Source organism: Haliotis cracherodii, unplaced genomic scaffold (assembly GCF_022045235.1).
Source record: "Haliotis cracherodii isolate W230 unplaced genomic scaffold, xgHalCrac1.p SCAF_6, whole genome shotgun sequence".
NCBI lineage: Eukaryota > Metazoa > Mollusca > Gastropoda > Lepetellida > Haliotidae > Haliotis > Haliotis cracherodii.
Window position 1 is genome coordinate 22,811,522 of NW_027266319.1, and position 15,397 is coordinate 22,826,918.

A 15,397-nucleotide genomic window follows, 5' to 3' on the forward strand; every position below is an offset into this window, starting at 1 on the left:
ATGAGATTGAATGAACCTGGACCAATTATAGAGACATACTTGGAAACGGGCAATCCGTTGAGAGGGATCACCACCCTCTGCCACTGTGCTGAAGGATCTCCATAGAACATGGTAGGCATCTGCGCCCCGCTGCGACATTGGGGGTCATTTGGTAGACACTGAGGATTAAGGAAATCCCAAGTCATTCCATGATCTGTGGAATACTTAAGTTCGACTGGGGGTGTAGATGCATTGCTCAAAACACCACATCCAACATTTATATAGAACTGTAGCATGGCACCATTGACCAGTTTCACTTCTCGACTGGTCAGTGTTGACGCTTCGCCATCCTTTGTCCTCCCTACCACAACATCATCCGACCCACAAAAATCTTCAAGTTCAAGGTTATCTGTAGTTGGGAAGTTTTTGGGGTCGAGGATGTCTGTGGTGTTGATGTGGAGGATGGTGGGGTTGTCTTCCTGGCCGTTGATGCGGATGCTGTCAATGACCCAGTCTCCAAGCATATGGCCACCATGCTGGGGCTGCCACCATCTGACTCTCACGCCCGGCTTCTTTGACCCAGGGGGGAGGCGAACGCTGATGAATCTGCACAAGATGAGGTCGAACAACATTAGTACCACAGTATGTCCAAAATGGGATTCCTTAGAGATGCTAACTAGAGATACTGGTCAACTTGATGAATGGCAAAGCATTATTCTACCATGGATTTGGAAAATACTCAAATCTGACTGGTCAAACCTGAGGAAAAACATATTTGCAAAAGCTCAGCTTCCTCAGTCAGAATGTAAGAGAATTTCTGAGCATTACAGTACATTTTGATGAAAAGTGGCTGACTAGTGGCCCTTAATACCTTTTCCAATATGGCTACCATTCAAATAAAAACAGCATAGCAGAAAAGCTTTCATCACAAGTGACTGTGTGGGCATCAGTGAATGAGTGAGTGAGTTGGGTAAAATGCTGCATTGAACAGTATTTCAGTTACTGTAAATCTGGAAATAGCACCACTTATTAGTGTTGAGTAGAGCACTTCCATAAAAACAATAAACAGTGGATTTTTTTCTAAAAACAACACAGTTTATATGTTTACTCTGTTGATGGCATTAAGCAAGTTCAAAGGCAATAAAATAAGTGAACCAACAACTGTTGATATGGAATAAAGACATCTGTGTTGCCTGTAACACACAGTTTCTCGGTGTTCTTTTGGTACAGTGCTTTGGCCTTACAACATGGCCACCCGTCTCGTGTATGACGTCATATTATGACATCATATTCTTACAGCAATATTGAGGACGTATTACAGGATCGCACATAGACCTATGACCTGCGACCTATGAAATGACATCAATACTATTGTAAACACTACAACTATGCATATCAAATTTGTAGTGCCACTAGAAGATGTGTCCATTTGCCACAGATGCTGAAGGGGTCGCTGTCGGCACAGGTACTACAGATATGTTCCACAGGCACATTTGTGGATACAGAAATGAACCCTTGCCAATATCAGTATACAGAAAGGCATCCGAGGATGAGTCCATTCGGTCGTATTGTGCAATGCACTGAATCGGTTTCCTTGAACTTTTACATACAAGACATGTCCTGGATGCCAAACGGCTGTAAAATTCAACATGGCAGTGTGCATTTCTCTCAGTATTTCCTTATCATAAATGGATCTGAACTGTCATACGGTAGGATGAGATGCATTCAAGTGTCCTAAATAACAGCAAGCAAACATATTGAAGTATGTACATTACTCTAATATTCCACAATGCACAGCATTATCCAGCATAGACTCGTCATCAGGCAAATTAGAACTATGACATGAACCCGTTTCGGTTTCGGGTTGAGGAATATAGATTCTTCCACCATTTGGGGTACCGGGTACCTTTCTGTATTTTGGCTAGGGTATTTTTCTGTATACAGAAATGTACCTGGGCTACGTATCTGTAGTACCAGTGCGGTACCTTCAGCGCCACAGAGGATTCAGTGTTCATCTTTAACAGAGGCATTTGTCTTTACGAAAGTGTGACATCAGACATGTGAGAGAGACACTGTGCTTGTCCGCTGCTGCTTACGTTGGTTGTCTGTACAGGTTGTAGTATAGCTCCGTGACTGGGATCCAGCTAATGCCACCGTCAGCAGAGAAGTCGACCAGAACGCTCTGGTCACGGTTCACAGGCAGAGAGTTACAGCCAAACAGGAAGTAGAACTGGATGAATTTTGCATCAGAGAGGTCAAGGTCACGAGTGATGAGAGCTCGGCTGCAACTCTGAAAGAAGGAGATAGTTTACTTTAACATCCTGAAGATGTGTTGTACACTTAACCATCACTATAAACTATAATACGTGTATATAGAGCATAAGCTGTCCATCTTGTAAAGTTCAGATATTTAAGTGAAACCCTATTAGATTGGCCCTCATCCGTTCTGAAGCCTTCTGTAGCAGCAATAATTGTTGTTATAGCTAAAATGGATTGAATTATCATTAAACCACCTTCATGTTATCAAGAATAAGCAGGCCACTGTAACTTGATAATGCCCTCATATTGCTTGACGAACGGCCATTATCACGCCTGTAGTTAGGTGACGTCATAGGTTAGGGATAGGTGACGTCACGTTCAATAGTGACGTCGTCTGGTTTGTTCTATGACGTTTCCATATTTGTAAAAGTGGGTCAGTGACATTTGTGTTAATTGAAGTAAATGTTTCAAAACCGATACTGTTGTTTCTTTTTATTTGATAATAAATTCCATCCTTTTTAGCTATAATAAGGGTAACGCTATTTTTCAGGGCATTATCATTTGCAGAAGGCCTCGGTCTTTTCAACTGCCCTCCTTTGTCAGGCAGTTAATGGAAGACCTCGGGCTTCTGCAAATGATAATGCCCTGAAAAATAGCAATACCCTTATAGGAACATCTACCATTGATTCATAAATACAGAAATTTGTTGATCTTGACAATTTTAATGAGAATGGATCTGTCTGGATTAACAGGATTTCACTATATGTGTAACTTAATTTAAAACAAACTCTAGGAATTGCAGGAAACTGTTGTAAATATCTTAGCAAGAAATAGCATCTCACAGCAGAGCAATAGCTGTCACATTGTTGTGTTATAAGACTCTTTCTGTTCGAATAATGACAGAAATTAAACAGAAAAAATTATTTACTGCATATCTCAGCCAATTACAAAGTAAACTATAATGATCAAAAGAACAAATTCTTACAAATTATTTCATCACTGAAAATGGATATAATTGAAAATGGATATAATATAGATCTAGTATCTCACGCAACTCACCCCAGTGAAGTGAAGAGCCTTCCCATTGGCTAGAGTCTTACAAGGACGTGCTACTTCCCCTCCAACCAGTTTAACCCAGTTAGTGTCGTCTGCTGCAACAGTGAAGTCGTCCACCAGTCCACCAGGGAGGGGAGTGATCGGAGTTCGGCAATCTGTGTCAGTCCAGCCCTCATCACAACTGTTGGAAGGAACCAGGGCATGGCTTACAGGGAACAATATATGGCTTACTTAATGTTCTACTTACTTAACCAAGGCCAATTCTTGTCCAGGATCCGATAAATTTGATAGAAATTAAGATCCATTACAATGTCTGTTTAGTCCTAATTGTAGCGCCATTCTTTACAAAATACTACTTACCACCTGATTCAAATATTGAGTAAGCATATTTAGTTTACCAAAGTTCTGAACAGTAATTTCTGTTCATTTTGGCTTGAGTTTGGTTTGTGCTTTCTTACCACCAAGATTTTTGCAAATTGTAAAGTTTATAACTGAAGTCACAAGCACAACCATGGGTATGATGCTGACTAAGTATGAGTATACATCAAAAGTCTGGTCAAATCCAGGTTTCAGAACCACGATATTCAAATCCTGACACTGATAAGGGAAGCAACACTGCATAACAAGCTGCAACAGCTAAGACTACCTGGCCATTCACACGCGCTTGTACTAGTCTGGGCTGATGCCGATTTCTACAGTATACTGACCCATCCGACCAGTCCTGGTTTTACCCTCTTAATACCGAGCGCCAGACAGGGTAACAACAAGTATCATCTTTTAACTTTTGGTACCTTCCGCTCTCCGCCACTCTACCACTAGACCATGGAGCAGTACAGAGCTATATATCCTGGAGAGAACTCTCATACTGATACAGATATACCTTTATGCTTTAACCACTGACCCCTTCATATCATCATACACTCCCCACCAATTTAGCCCCCGTGAAGATTCGGGTTAGAACTGGTCTTTAGCAACCCATGCTTGTCATAAGAGTCGACAAACAGAAGAAGGTGGTCAGGGTCGCTGACTTGGTTGATGTTTGCAATTGTATCCCAATTGCTCATGATGTCACTCACTGGATTGTCTGGTCCAGATTTGATAATTCAATGACCACTGTCACATAGCTGGAATATTGCTAAAAGTAGCATTAAACAACAGAGAAACACTGATATACAGAGTATATGACTACACTTACACACAGCTGCCTTCAAAGCACCGACCGTGACCGCTACACATGGACCTGCACTCCCCACCAATGTACAAGTGGGCCAGTGCCCAGGACTGACTTGGAATGAAACCCCTTGGCTGCTGCCATCGAAATCGTGTTGATTTAGACCTGGAAAATATATTATTATAAACCATTATAATGTTTCTGCTGTATGAACAAGGAACCAATTAGTGTGAAGACAAAAAATATTTCGGACACACCTGTAGTACGTCAGAGGTATGGTGACTGTAGTAAGACTAACACATACCTGGTGTAGTAAGACTAACATGTACCTGGTGTAGTAAGACTAACACGTACCTGGTGTAGTAAGACTAACACATACCTGGTGTAGTAAGACTAATACGTACCTCGTGTAGTAAGACTAACATGTACCTGGTGTAGTAAGACTAACATGTACCTGGTGTAGTAAGACTAACATGTACCTGGTGTAGTAAGACTAACACATACCTGGTGTAGTAAGACTAACACGTACCTGGTGTAGTTAGACTAACACGTACCTGGTGTAGTAAGACTAACACGTACCTGGTGTAGTAAGACTAACACGTACCTGGTGTAGTAAGACTAACATGTACCTGGTGTAGTAAGACTAAGACGTACCTGGTCTAGTAAGACTAACACGTACCTGGTGTAGTAAGACTAACATGTACCTGGTGTAGTAAGACTAACACATACCTGGTGTAGTAAGACTAACACGTACCTGGTGTAGTTAGACTAACACGTACCTGGTGTAGTAAGACTAACACGTACCTGGTGTAGTAAGACTAACACGTACCTGGTGTAGTAAGACTAACACGTACCTGGTGTAGTAAGACTAACACGTACCTGGTGTAGTAAGACTAACATGTACCTGGTGTAGTACGGCAGAGGTATGGTGACTGTAGTAAGACTAACACATACCTGGTGTAGTAAGACTAACACGTACCTGGTGTAGTAAGACTAACACGTACCTGGTGTAGTACGGCAGAGGTATGGTGACTGTAGTAAGACTAACACGTACCTGGTGTAGTAAGACTAACACATACCTGGTGTAGTAAGACTAACATGTACCTGGTGTAGTAAGACTAACATGTACCTGGTGTAGTACGGCAGAGGTATGGTGACTGTAGTAAGACTAACACATACCTGGTGTAGTAAGACTAACACATACCTGGTGTAGTAAGACTAACACGTACCTGGTGTAGTAAGACTAACACATACCTGGTGTAGTAAGACTAACACGTACCTGGTGTAGTAAGACTAACATGTACCTGGTGTAGTACGGCAGAGGTATGGTGACTGTAGTAAGACTAACACATACCTGGTGTAGTAAGACTAACACATACCTGGTGTAGTAAGACTAACATGTACCTGGTGTAGTAAGGCTAACACGTACCTGGTGTAGTAAGACTAACATGTACCTGGTGTAGTACGGCAGAGGTATGGTGACTGTAGTAAGACTAACACATACCTGGTGTAGTAAGACTAACATGTACCTGGTGTAGTAAGACTAACATGTACCTGGTGTAGTAAGACTAACACATACCTGGTGTAGTAAGACTAACACGTACCTGGTGTAGTAAGACTAACACGTACCTGGTGTAGTAAGACTAACATGTACCTGGTGTAGTAAGACTAACATGTACCTGGTGTAGTAAGACGAACATGTACCTCGTGTAGTAAGACTAACATGTACCTGGTGTAGTAAGACTAATACATACATGGTGTAGTAAGACTAACACGTACCTGGTGAAGTAAGACTTACATGTACCTGGTGTAGTAAGACTAACATGTACCTGGTGTAGTAAGACTAACACGTACCTGGTGAAGTAAGACTAACACGTACCTGGTGTAGTAAGACTAACACGTACCTGGTGTAGTAAGACTAACACGTACCTGGTGTAGTAAGACTAACATGTACCTGGTGTAGTAAGACTAACACGTACCTAGTGTAGTAAGACTAACACGTACCTGGTGTAGTAAGACTAACATGTACCTGGTGTAGTAAGACTAACACGTACCTGGTGTAGTACGGCAGAGGTATGGTGACTCTGTTCCAGCCGGCGTACATGTCCGACTGGTACTGGGAGCTGATGAAGTAGGAGCTGCAGTCGACATCGGAGGGAACACATGCTCGCTGCAGGAGACTCCACGTCTTGCCCATGTCCAGAGAGAACTCCAGGTCCATGTCTGAACACGCCACAGTGAGTGAGTGAGTGAGTGAGTGAGTGAGTGAGTGAGTGAGTGAGTGAGTGCAGTTTGATGCTGTCATCTCCCAAGAGGGGGACACAAAGGAAGGGCTTCGCATGTTCAACCCATATTGGAAATCGATCACGGATGTTCTGTGTGTAAATGAACACTTCAACCAATCGGCTGACATCCAACCTTCCAGAATGACACTGAACCCTGTCAGTTTCTGCGGTATAGTACCACTGTAGAGATACCGGCACATCCGGCTGATTACAATGCTCTAGTTTAATACTGATCTCCACCAGTACCTCCAGCAGGATACAGGACAACAGTAGAGCTGAACGCTGGAAACTATGACAGCAAAATGTGTTGATTGCAAAGTCTCACAAAGCCTTGCAAAGCCTTGCAATACTCCACAGATCCAGTATTTTAAAAAGGTGAGGATGTTTCTACCCCAGAAATCACAAACACTCAGGAAAACCATTATTTATAACTAAATCAACAAATTATTAGGAAATGTGCATACAAAATGTCATCAGATGTGAAAAAGAAGGGGCGGCCACCCCAAGGAAACGAGACCCCATCTTGATCTGACCACTGCTTAATGCCTTGCATAGCTTGAACCTTCAGGTTGACTCCTCAGGCATAAGAGAGTGAGTGAGTGAGTATGGTTTTATTCCGCTTTTAGCAATATTCCAGCTATATCATGGCAGCCCCATGCACAAAGCATGAAGCAAGGGTTCAATGAATGTTTAGGTCAACATTTAATCAAGTGTAACAATTCTACTTACGATAACAGTTCTCTTCCGTTGGCTCACACCCCATGGCAACATCAAACTGCACGAAGCTCCCCTCTCTGACATCAACGTCGGCAGAGATGGCGTACCTCATGTTCTCGAGTCCTGACACAGAATCAGAAAAGGGATACAGTGTCATACTTGAACATGCGTATGTCTGCTCCTAGCCTGACTCACCGTTTCAAATAAAGTGTTCTTTCAATAAATGTTTGCATACAAACTAAATGCCTAACATATATTTGCTCAAAAATATGTACTACAAATCAACAGAATAAGAGAATTAACATTTAGCCTGCTGTGTTTGTTTTGTTTGTTTGTTGTTTAATGCCACACCGTTGTTTAATGCCGCACTCAGCAATATTCCAGCTATATGACAGCGATCTATGAATAATCGAGCTTGACCAGACAATCCAGTGATTGATACCATGAGCATTGATCCACATAATTGGGATACGATGACATGCATCAACCAAGTCAGCGAGCCTGACCATCTGATCCTGTAAGTCGCCTCTTTTGACAAGCATTGTCATCTTTTACGGCAAGCATGGGTTGCTGAAGACCTGTTCTACCCCAAATCTTCACGGGTCTACTATATGTAAATGTTGAAGAGAGTAACATGATTAAAGAAGACCATAGACAGGTTATACTTTTGTCTCTCTCCTCTATGTCAGAGGAGGAGGCAGGATAAGGACCTTTGGCCCAGGGGAAATGTCAAATGATAAGTTGCAGAAAACTTGGAAATATTGATATGAAAATTATCAGACACGTCAAATGACACTGACAACATGTCTTTCTTATACTTCTTTCTTATACTTATACATGTCTCACCAGCCATGTATCATGGGTCATGTCTCACCAGCCATGTATCATGGGTCATGTCTCACCAGCCATGTATCATGGGTCATGTCTTATCAGCCTTGTATCATGGGTCATGTCTCACCAGCCATGTATCATGGGTCATGTCTTATCAGCCTTGTATCATGGGTCATGTCTCACCAGCCATGTATCATGGGTCATGTCTCACCAGCCTTGTATCATGGGTCATGTCTCACCAGCCATGTATCATGGGTCATGTCTTACCAGCCATGTATCATGGGTCATGTCTTATCAGCCTTGTATCATGGGTCATGTCTCACCAGCCATGTATCATGGGTCATGTCTTATCAGCCTTGTATCATGGGTCATGTCTCACCAGCCTTGTATCATGGGTCATGTCTCACCAGCCATGTATCATGGGTCATGTCTCACCAGCCATGTATCATGGGTCATGTCTCACCAGCCATGTATCATGGGTCATGTCTCACCAGCCTTGTATCATGGGTCATGTCTCACCAGCCATGTATCATGGGTCATGTCTCACCAGCCATGTATCATGGGTCATGTCCCACCAGCCATGTATCATGGGTCATGTCTCACCAGCCTTGTATCATGGGTCATGTCTCACCAGTCATGTATCATGGGTCATGTCTCACCAGCCATGTATCATGGGTCATGTCTCACCAGCCTTGTATCATGGGTCATGTCTCACCAGCCATGTATCATGGGTCATGTCTCACCAGCCATGTATCATGGGTCATGTCTCACCAGCCATGTATCATGGGTCATGTCTCACCAGCCTTGTATCATGGGTCATGTCTCACCAGTCATGTATCATGGGTCATGTCTCACCAGCCATGTATCATGGGTCATGTCTCACCAGCCATGTATCATGGGTCATGTCCCACCAGCCATGTATCATGGGTCATGTCTCACCAGCCTTGTATCATGGGTCATGTCTCACCAGTCATGTATCATGGGTCATGTCTCACCAGCCATGTATCATGGGTCATGTCTCACCAGCCATGTATCATGGGTCATATCACACCAGCCATGACTCACCGGTCAAGTCTCAATGGTCATGGTCATATCTCACCATTGAAGTGCATGGCTTCAGCCAAAGAGCCGCACACCTTCTCCACATCCCCTCCAGGATACATCAGCCATGTGGAGTCCCGAGGGGCACCAGGCTCATCCTGCAGAACATCCTCCCCATAGATGTCACCACCGATGTAGACCTACACCAGGAGAAGTGTTATACAATGTAGACCTACACCAGGAGAAGTGTTATACAATGTAGACCTACACCAGGAGAAGTGTTATACAATGTAGACCTACACCAGCAGAAGTGTTATACAATGTAGACCTACACCAGGAGAAGTGTTATACAATGTAGACCTACACCAGCAGAAGTGTTATACAATGTAGACCTACACCAGCAGAAGTGTTATACAATGTAGACCTACACCAGGAGAAGTGTTATACAATGTAGACCTACACCAGCAGAAGTGTTATACAATGTATACCATCAGCTGGGATAAGTGTTATACAATGTATACCACCAGCTGGGAGAAGTGTTATACAATGTATACCAACAGCTGGAAAAAATTCTCCTTCCTGATCATGACAGATATTCAACAACTTTACATCTATCTTGTACATGTGTATTAATTACATGACTCTAGAATCAGAATGATTAAGATGTTTTATCAATCATCCTGGATGAGGTTTGTTGTTTGTTGTTAAACGCCACATTCAGCAATATGACAGTTATATGACGGCATTCTGTAAATATTTCTCTGGACCAGACAATCCAGTGATTGATATCATGAGCATCGATCTACGCAATTGGGATTGATGACATGCATCAACCAACACCCAATCCTGTAAGTCGCCTCTTACTACAAGCATGGGTTGCTGAAGATCAGCTCTAACCTGAAATCTTCATGGGACCCTGGACGAGGGTTAAAGAGCAGTCTGTGAATCATGTTACCTGGTCAATGGCCCAATCTTCAGCGTATGTCCCATCTAGTGATGGCTGCCACCATCGCAGCAAGGTGGAGTTGGAGCGTGCTGTGTTGGGAAGGGGGAGGGCAACATACTGTGGACTGTTGCTTTGGTCGTTGAAGTCAAACTGTTCGATGGTGACCCAGTTGATGCCGCCGTTGTTTGAATACTGGAGGAAGACTGGTAACGTGGGCTGGACCCCTTGGTAGCAGCCCAGCTTCAGGTAGAACTGCATGGTGCTAGGAAACACAGACAAACAGGTGTTCATGATAAACCTCCATCTCTCTCTGTGATGGACCACCACAGTAACTATCAACCAGTTAACCCTGTACTCAACTCACGTGGGAGATGTCTTCCTCATGATAATGAGTGAGTGAGTGAGTGAGTATGGTTTTACGCCGCTTTTAGCAATATTCCAGCAATATTACGGCGGGGAACACCAGAAATGGGCTTCACACATTGTACCCATGTCGGGAATCCAACCCAGGTCTTCAATGTGGCGTGTGAACGCTTTAGCCACTAGGCTACCCGACTGCCCCTCATGATAATGAGTACCCTGTCACCAGAGTTATCATACTAACACATCACCATGCAGTGACCGGACAAGCATCCTATCGCTGGTTTTACCATGGTAACAAACTTATCGCTGGTTTTACCATGGTAACAAGCACCCTGTCGCCAGTGTTACCATAGTAACAATCCAACAATCACTGTGTACTGACCTGACTCGGGAGAGATCCATCTCCGTGGTAACAAGCACCCTGTCACCAGTGTTACCATAGTAACAATCCAACAATCACAGTGTACTGACCTGACTCGGGAGAGATCCATCTCCGTGGTAACAAGCACCCTGTCGCCAGTGTTACCTTAGTAACAATCCAACAATCACTGTGTACTGACCTGACTCGGGAGAGATCCATCTCTGTGGTAACAAGCACCCTGTCACCAGTGTTACCATAGTAACAATCCAACAATCACAGTGTACTGACCTGACTCGGGAGAGATCCATCTCCATAGTAACAAGCAACAGGTCGCCAGTGTTACCATAGTTACAATCCAACAATCACTGTGTACTGACCTGACTCGGGAGAGATCCATCTCCGTGGTAACAAGCACCCTGTCGCCGGTGTTACCATAGTGCAGACTGGGTTCTGTGAAGAGACTCCCACACTGGTCTGAGGGTCTGCCTCCGCTCCATGCTGACCACCTCTCCCTGTCCAGTTGCTGGCTGGCTAGAGGTGGACACAAACACTTACACTCTCACAAAGTGAGTTGTTGCATTTACTCCTCAACATCACGTTACAAAATCTCATAATTTGAAGTCAGTGTTTCCGGAATATTCATGCTATACCAGTAAACATATAGTATTGCCACCTCCTTTAATCCATTAAGGGGACATAGGTGGCCCAGTCATTTAAGGTCAGTAATTTGCTGTGCAGAGTTGCGCCCCTTGGATATGCCAGTAACCGATGATTGTGTGTTCGAATCCTGGTTCGCCCAATTATGTTTCTAGATTCGTCAGCTCATGGGTTCAATACATCAGATCCCCCAAATAATTTCATTTAACTTCATACAATGTTCACAGTCAAGTATTTTGGTCCCATAAATAGCATAGGTGTATAAAGTAAACCATTCGGGCAAATGGCAATCTCATTGAAATCAAATCTTAGTTCTCGCTATCGCTAACCAAAGATCTGAGGACATCCCATTACGGGTCACGTCAGAACGACTTTTCGCAAACATTGACCGACCAATGAAATGACTGACAAGAAATCGACATTTGCCAATCAGAAAGCAGCTATCTCAATCTTTACGGCACTAGTTTCAAACTGGTGACTACGCTTCGAAACATATTTTGACATATTCTCGATTAAAAAAATTTAAAACTGACCAAAACAACATTCTTGAATGGCTTACATATAGATGGCCTAGATTGTATGGATATAATCATAAAACCCGTAACTGTCGTTTGGAATACCCTCTGTTAAATATTTTGAGGTTGCATGATTAGAAAACACATTCCAACTGTCACTTTCAGGATCTGGTAAGCGACGCTCTGATTGGTTGGATGAAAGGTTGTGCTGACGTGACCCGTAATGGAATGTCCTCAGATCTTTGTTTAGCGGTAGCGAGAACTAAGATCTGATTTTAATGAGATTGGATAACTGGCACTTTCCACCTTCCATTCCATGTTCAGAGTACAAGCAAGAGCAGCAGTACTGTATAATGGTTGGAGTACATTGTTGGGACATAAATAAATAACAAACACCATTGGAGAAGAAGTATAGCTAACACTGAATAAATTACTCCTAAATTCAGGGTAGAAATATGATGCCTACCATCCAGGACAGTGGACTGAGACACGTCCCCTCTCAGGGGCAGCAGGGAGAAGACACTGGGCGGGTTGAAGTCCTCCTTCAGATACGTGGGTTTGTGTCCGTCCACCACACACCTCTCCCCCGAGTAGCCCTCGTCACACATGCACACCATGCCGTTCACGCAGAACCCATGCCCGTTACAGTGGTCGATGCAGGCCATGCCGATGTACACGTTGTCTATCGCCCACTCGGGCGCAAAGTCGTATTCGGGCACTGCCCCCTGGTACCAGCGGAATCTCATTGCCCTGAAACATGGTCATATACACATCAGTTCCACACAGATTGCATTACAGTAGGGGAGTCATGATATGTCTACGCCATGTATCGATACCTAGATGTATCGCAATTCTTGATAATATTTATGTGAAGTTCTCCATGTTCTATTTGGCTGAAAATAGGTTGATGCTATCAGCCAGTCTAGCCACACTTAGTCATGAGACCCATGAAGATCCGGGGTAGAATAGGTCTTCAGCAACCCATAATAACTGTAAGAGGCGACTCAGCTTGTCGTAAGAGGCGACTAATGGGATCGGGTGGTCAGGCTCGCAGAGTTGGTTGATGCATGTCATCGATCCCCATTGCGTGGATTTATGCTCATGATGTCAATCACTGGTTTGTCTGGTCCAGACTCCATTATTTACAGACCACCGTCATATAGCTGGAATATTGTTGTGTGCAACAACAAACAAAAACTTAGTCATGATTCTAATTAGTTGGCCCTTATGACAAAAATTGCATCCCTAAGGCACACATGAAACCTAATATGGTGGGTTTGAATCCCGGTTCACCCAACTTTTATTTCTATGTTTTTCAGCATGAAGTGGTAAACATCCAAGACCTGCATCACTTCAGGCTTTCCTCCCACATTAACCTGACACGCCGTGATATAACTCAAATACTGTTCAAAGCGACGTTAAATCCAACTCACTCACTCACTCTTATGACTAGCATTTCAAATGGAAGCTACTACACTTACCCACACACTAGAAGGTTATCGAGCGGCACCACAATTCGCCGCCAGTTTGGTGATGTACCGCCATAATAAACCGTCTGGGGTAATGTGCTGTCGAAACATCGGACACTTGACACCTCGGCACAGTTGGGTACAACAGGGGCCCACGTTTTGCCTCGATCGGCAGAATACTGCAGCCTGACCGGGTACTTGTTGGTGGCCTCAGAACCACAGCCGACATTAATCTGGAGACACACAGAACACGCTGTCACTGCAACACACTACCACATTTTCTTGAGTGTAGTGCGCACCTAAGCATAACGGAAACCCACCTCTAGGTGATTCCGTATTTTGGAAAAAAATACCATTTCATTAGCGCGAGTGGACATGGGTCAACCTCTTGTCCAAGGCACCACAAATCACTGTGATTATGTGTCTAGGTTTGTCAACATCAACCCATGCTTGTAGGCATCATCACAATTTGACTAGTCATGATATAACTGAAATATAATTTATAGTATGGTTTTACATAATGTCAGGAAATCTGTACCATGGAAACATACATTCAAATAATTGCAATTCTTTGCAACAGTATTGCAATAGTGGTAACCCCTTTGGAATAATATTACAATGGTGGTAAAACTTTTGCAAGAGTATTACAATAATGGTAACCCTTTTGGAATAGTATTACAATAGTGGTAAAACGTTTGCAAGAGTATTACAATAGTGGTAACCCTTTTGCAAGAGTATTACAATAGTGGTAAAACTTTTGCAAGAGTATTACAATAGTGGTAACCCCTTTGGAAGAGTATTACAATAGTGGTAACCCTTTTGCAAGAGTATTACAATAGTGGTAAAACTTTTGCAACAGTATTACAATAGTGGTAAAACTTTTGCAACAGTATTACAATAGTGGTAAAACTTTTGCAACAGTATTAGAATAGTGGTAACCCTTTTGCAACAGTATTACAATAGTGGTAACCCTTTTTCAACAGTATGACAATAGTGGTAAAACTTTTGCAAAAGTATTATGGTAGTGGTAGAGCTTTTGCAATAGTATCCCAATAGTGGTAGAACATTTGCAACAGTATTACACTAGTGATAAAACTATTGCAAAATTACCCTCTAAAAGTAAGCAATAATGCACAAAATGAACGTTACTTACATCAAACTGTAGAACTGACATAGGTCCAATGTCAAGGTCACGGGTAACAGCAGATAACTCTCCCCCAGTCGACCTCCGGAACACAAGGGCGGAGTCACCCGATGTTGATGTATCTGTCCTGGGGAGATTCAACATATCAACCATGGGAATAGTCAATCATAAATAATGTAAGTACATATGTACAGTATTTAGTTCATACATAGTCTTCCAAACTAATCAGGAAGTCAAGGGGTCTTGCTTGATTGAAGTGGTCACTATGTCAAATACTATAGCAGCTAACCTCAGGGACCCATAGAGGTAACACTTTTTACACTTTACAAATTTAAGACCCACAAACCCAGGGCCTAGGTGTATGATTAAATCTACAGATATATGCAGCTCAAATGGCATTGTTGTACAGTGTTATCGGGATATAGTTGTAGTACATGTGACCAAAATGACGAACACCTACTGGTGTAGAGCTGTAATTTGAAATGACTGACAAGACTGCACAAACAGGTCCACTGATCCACCCAATCGCGCATGTCCGACTTTCCTACCGTCTTCTATAATCACCTTATTGCTGTTGGTATATCTTTACTGCTACCATCACCT

At 43.1% G+C, this 15,397-nt stretch overlaps 1 protein-coding gene across 1 annotated transcript in view; it reads right to left on the reverse strand.

Moving 5' to 3' along the window:
* Positions 1–15,397, reverse strand: part of LOC139446114 (reelin-like) — a 96,594-nt gene that overhangs the window by 15,007 nt on the left and 66,190 nt on the right. The window contains exons 37-48 of the mRNA XM_071227393.1: positions 14,804–14,921; positions 13,663–13,883; positions 12,648–12,931; positions 11,387–11,540; positions 10,295–10,547; positions 9,398–9,539; positions 7,480–7,590; positions 6,520–6,688; positions 4,490–4,630; positions 3,298–3,475; positions 2,076–2,269; positions 40–585 (exon numbers count right to left, since the gene is read on the reverse strand). Coding sequence (XP_071083494.1) covers positions 40–585; positions 2,076–2,269; positions 3,298–3,475; positions 4,490–4,630; positions 6,520–6,688; positions 7,480–7,590; positions 9,398–9,539; positions 10,295–10,547; positions 11,387–11,540; positions 12,648–12,931; positions 13,663–13,883; positions 14,804–14,921 — 2,511 coding nt within the window. The remainder of the gene's footprint in view (positions 1–39; positions 586–2,075; positions 2,270–3,297; positions 3,476–4,489; positions 4,631–6,519; positions 6,689–7,479; positions 7,591–9,397; positions 9,540–10,294; positions 10,548–11,386; positions 11,541–12,647; positions 12,932–13,662; positions 13,884–14,803; positions 14,922–15,397) is intronic.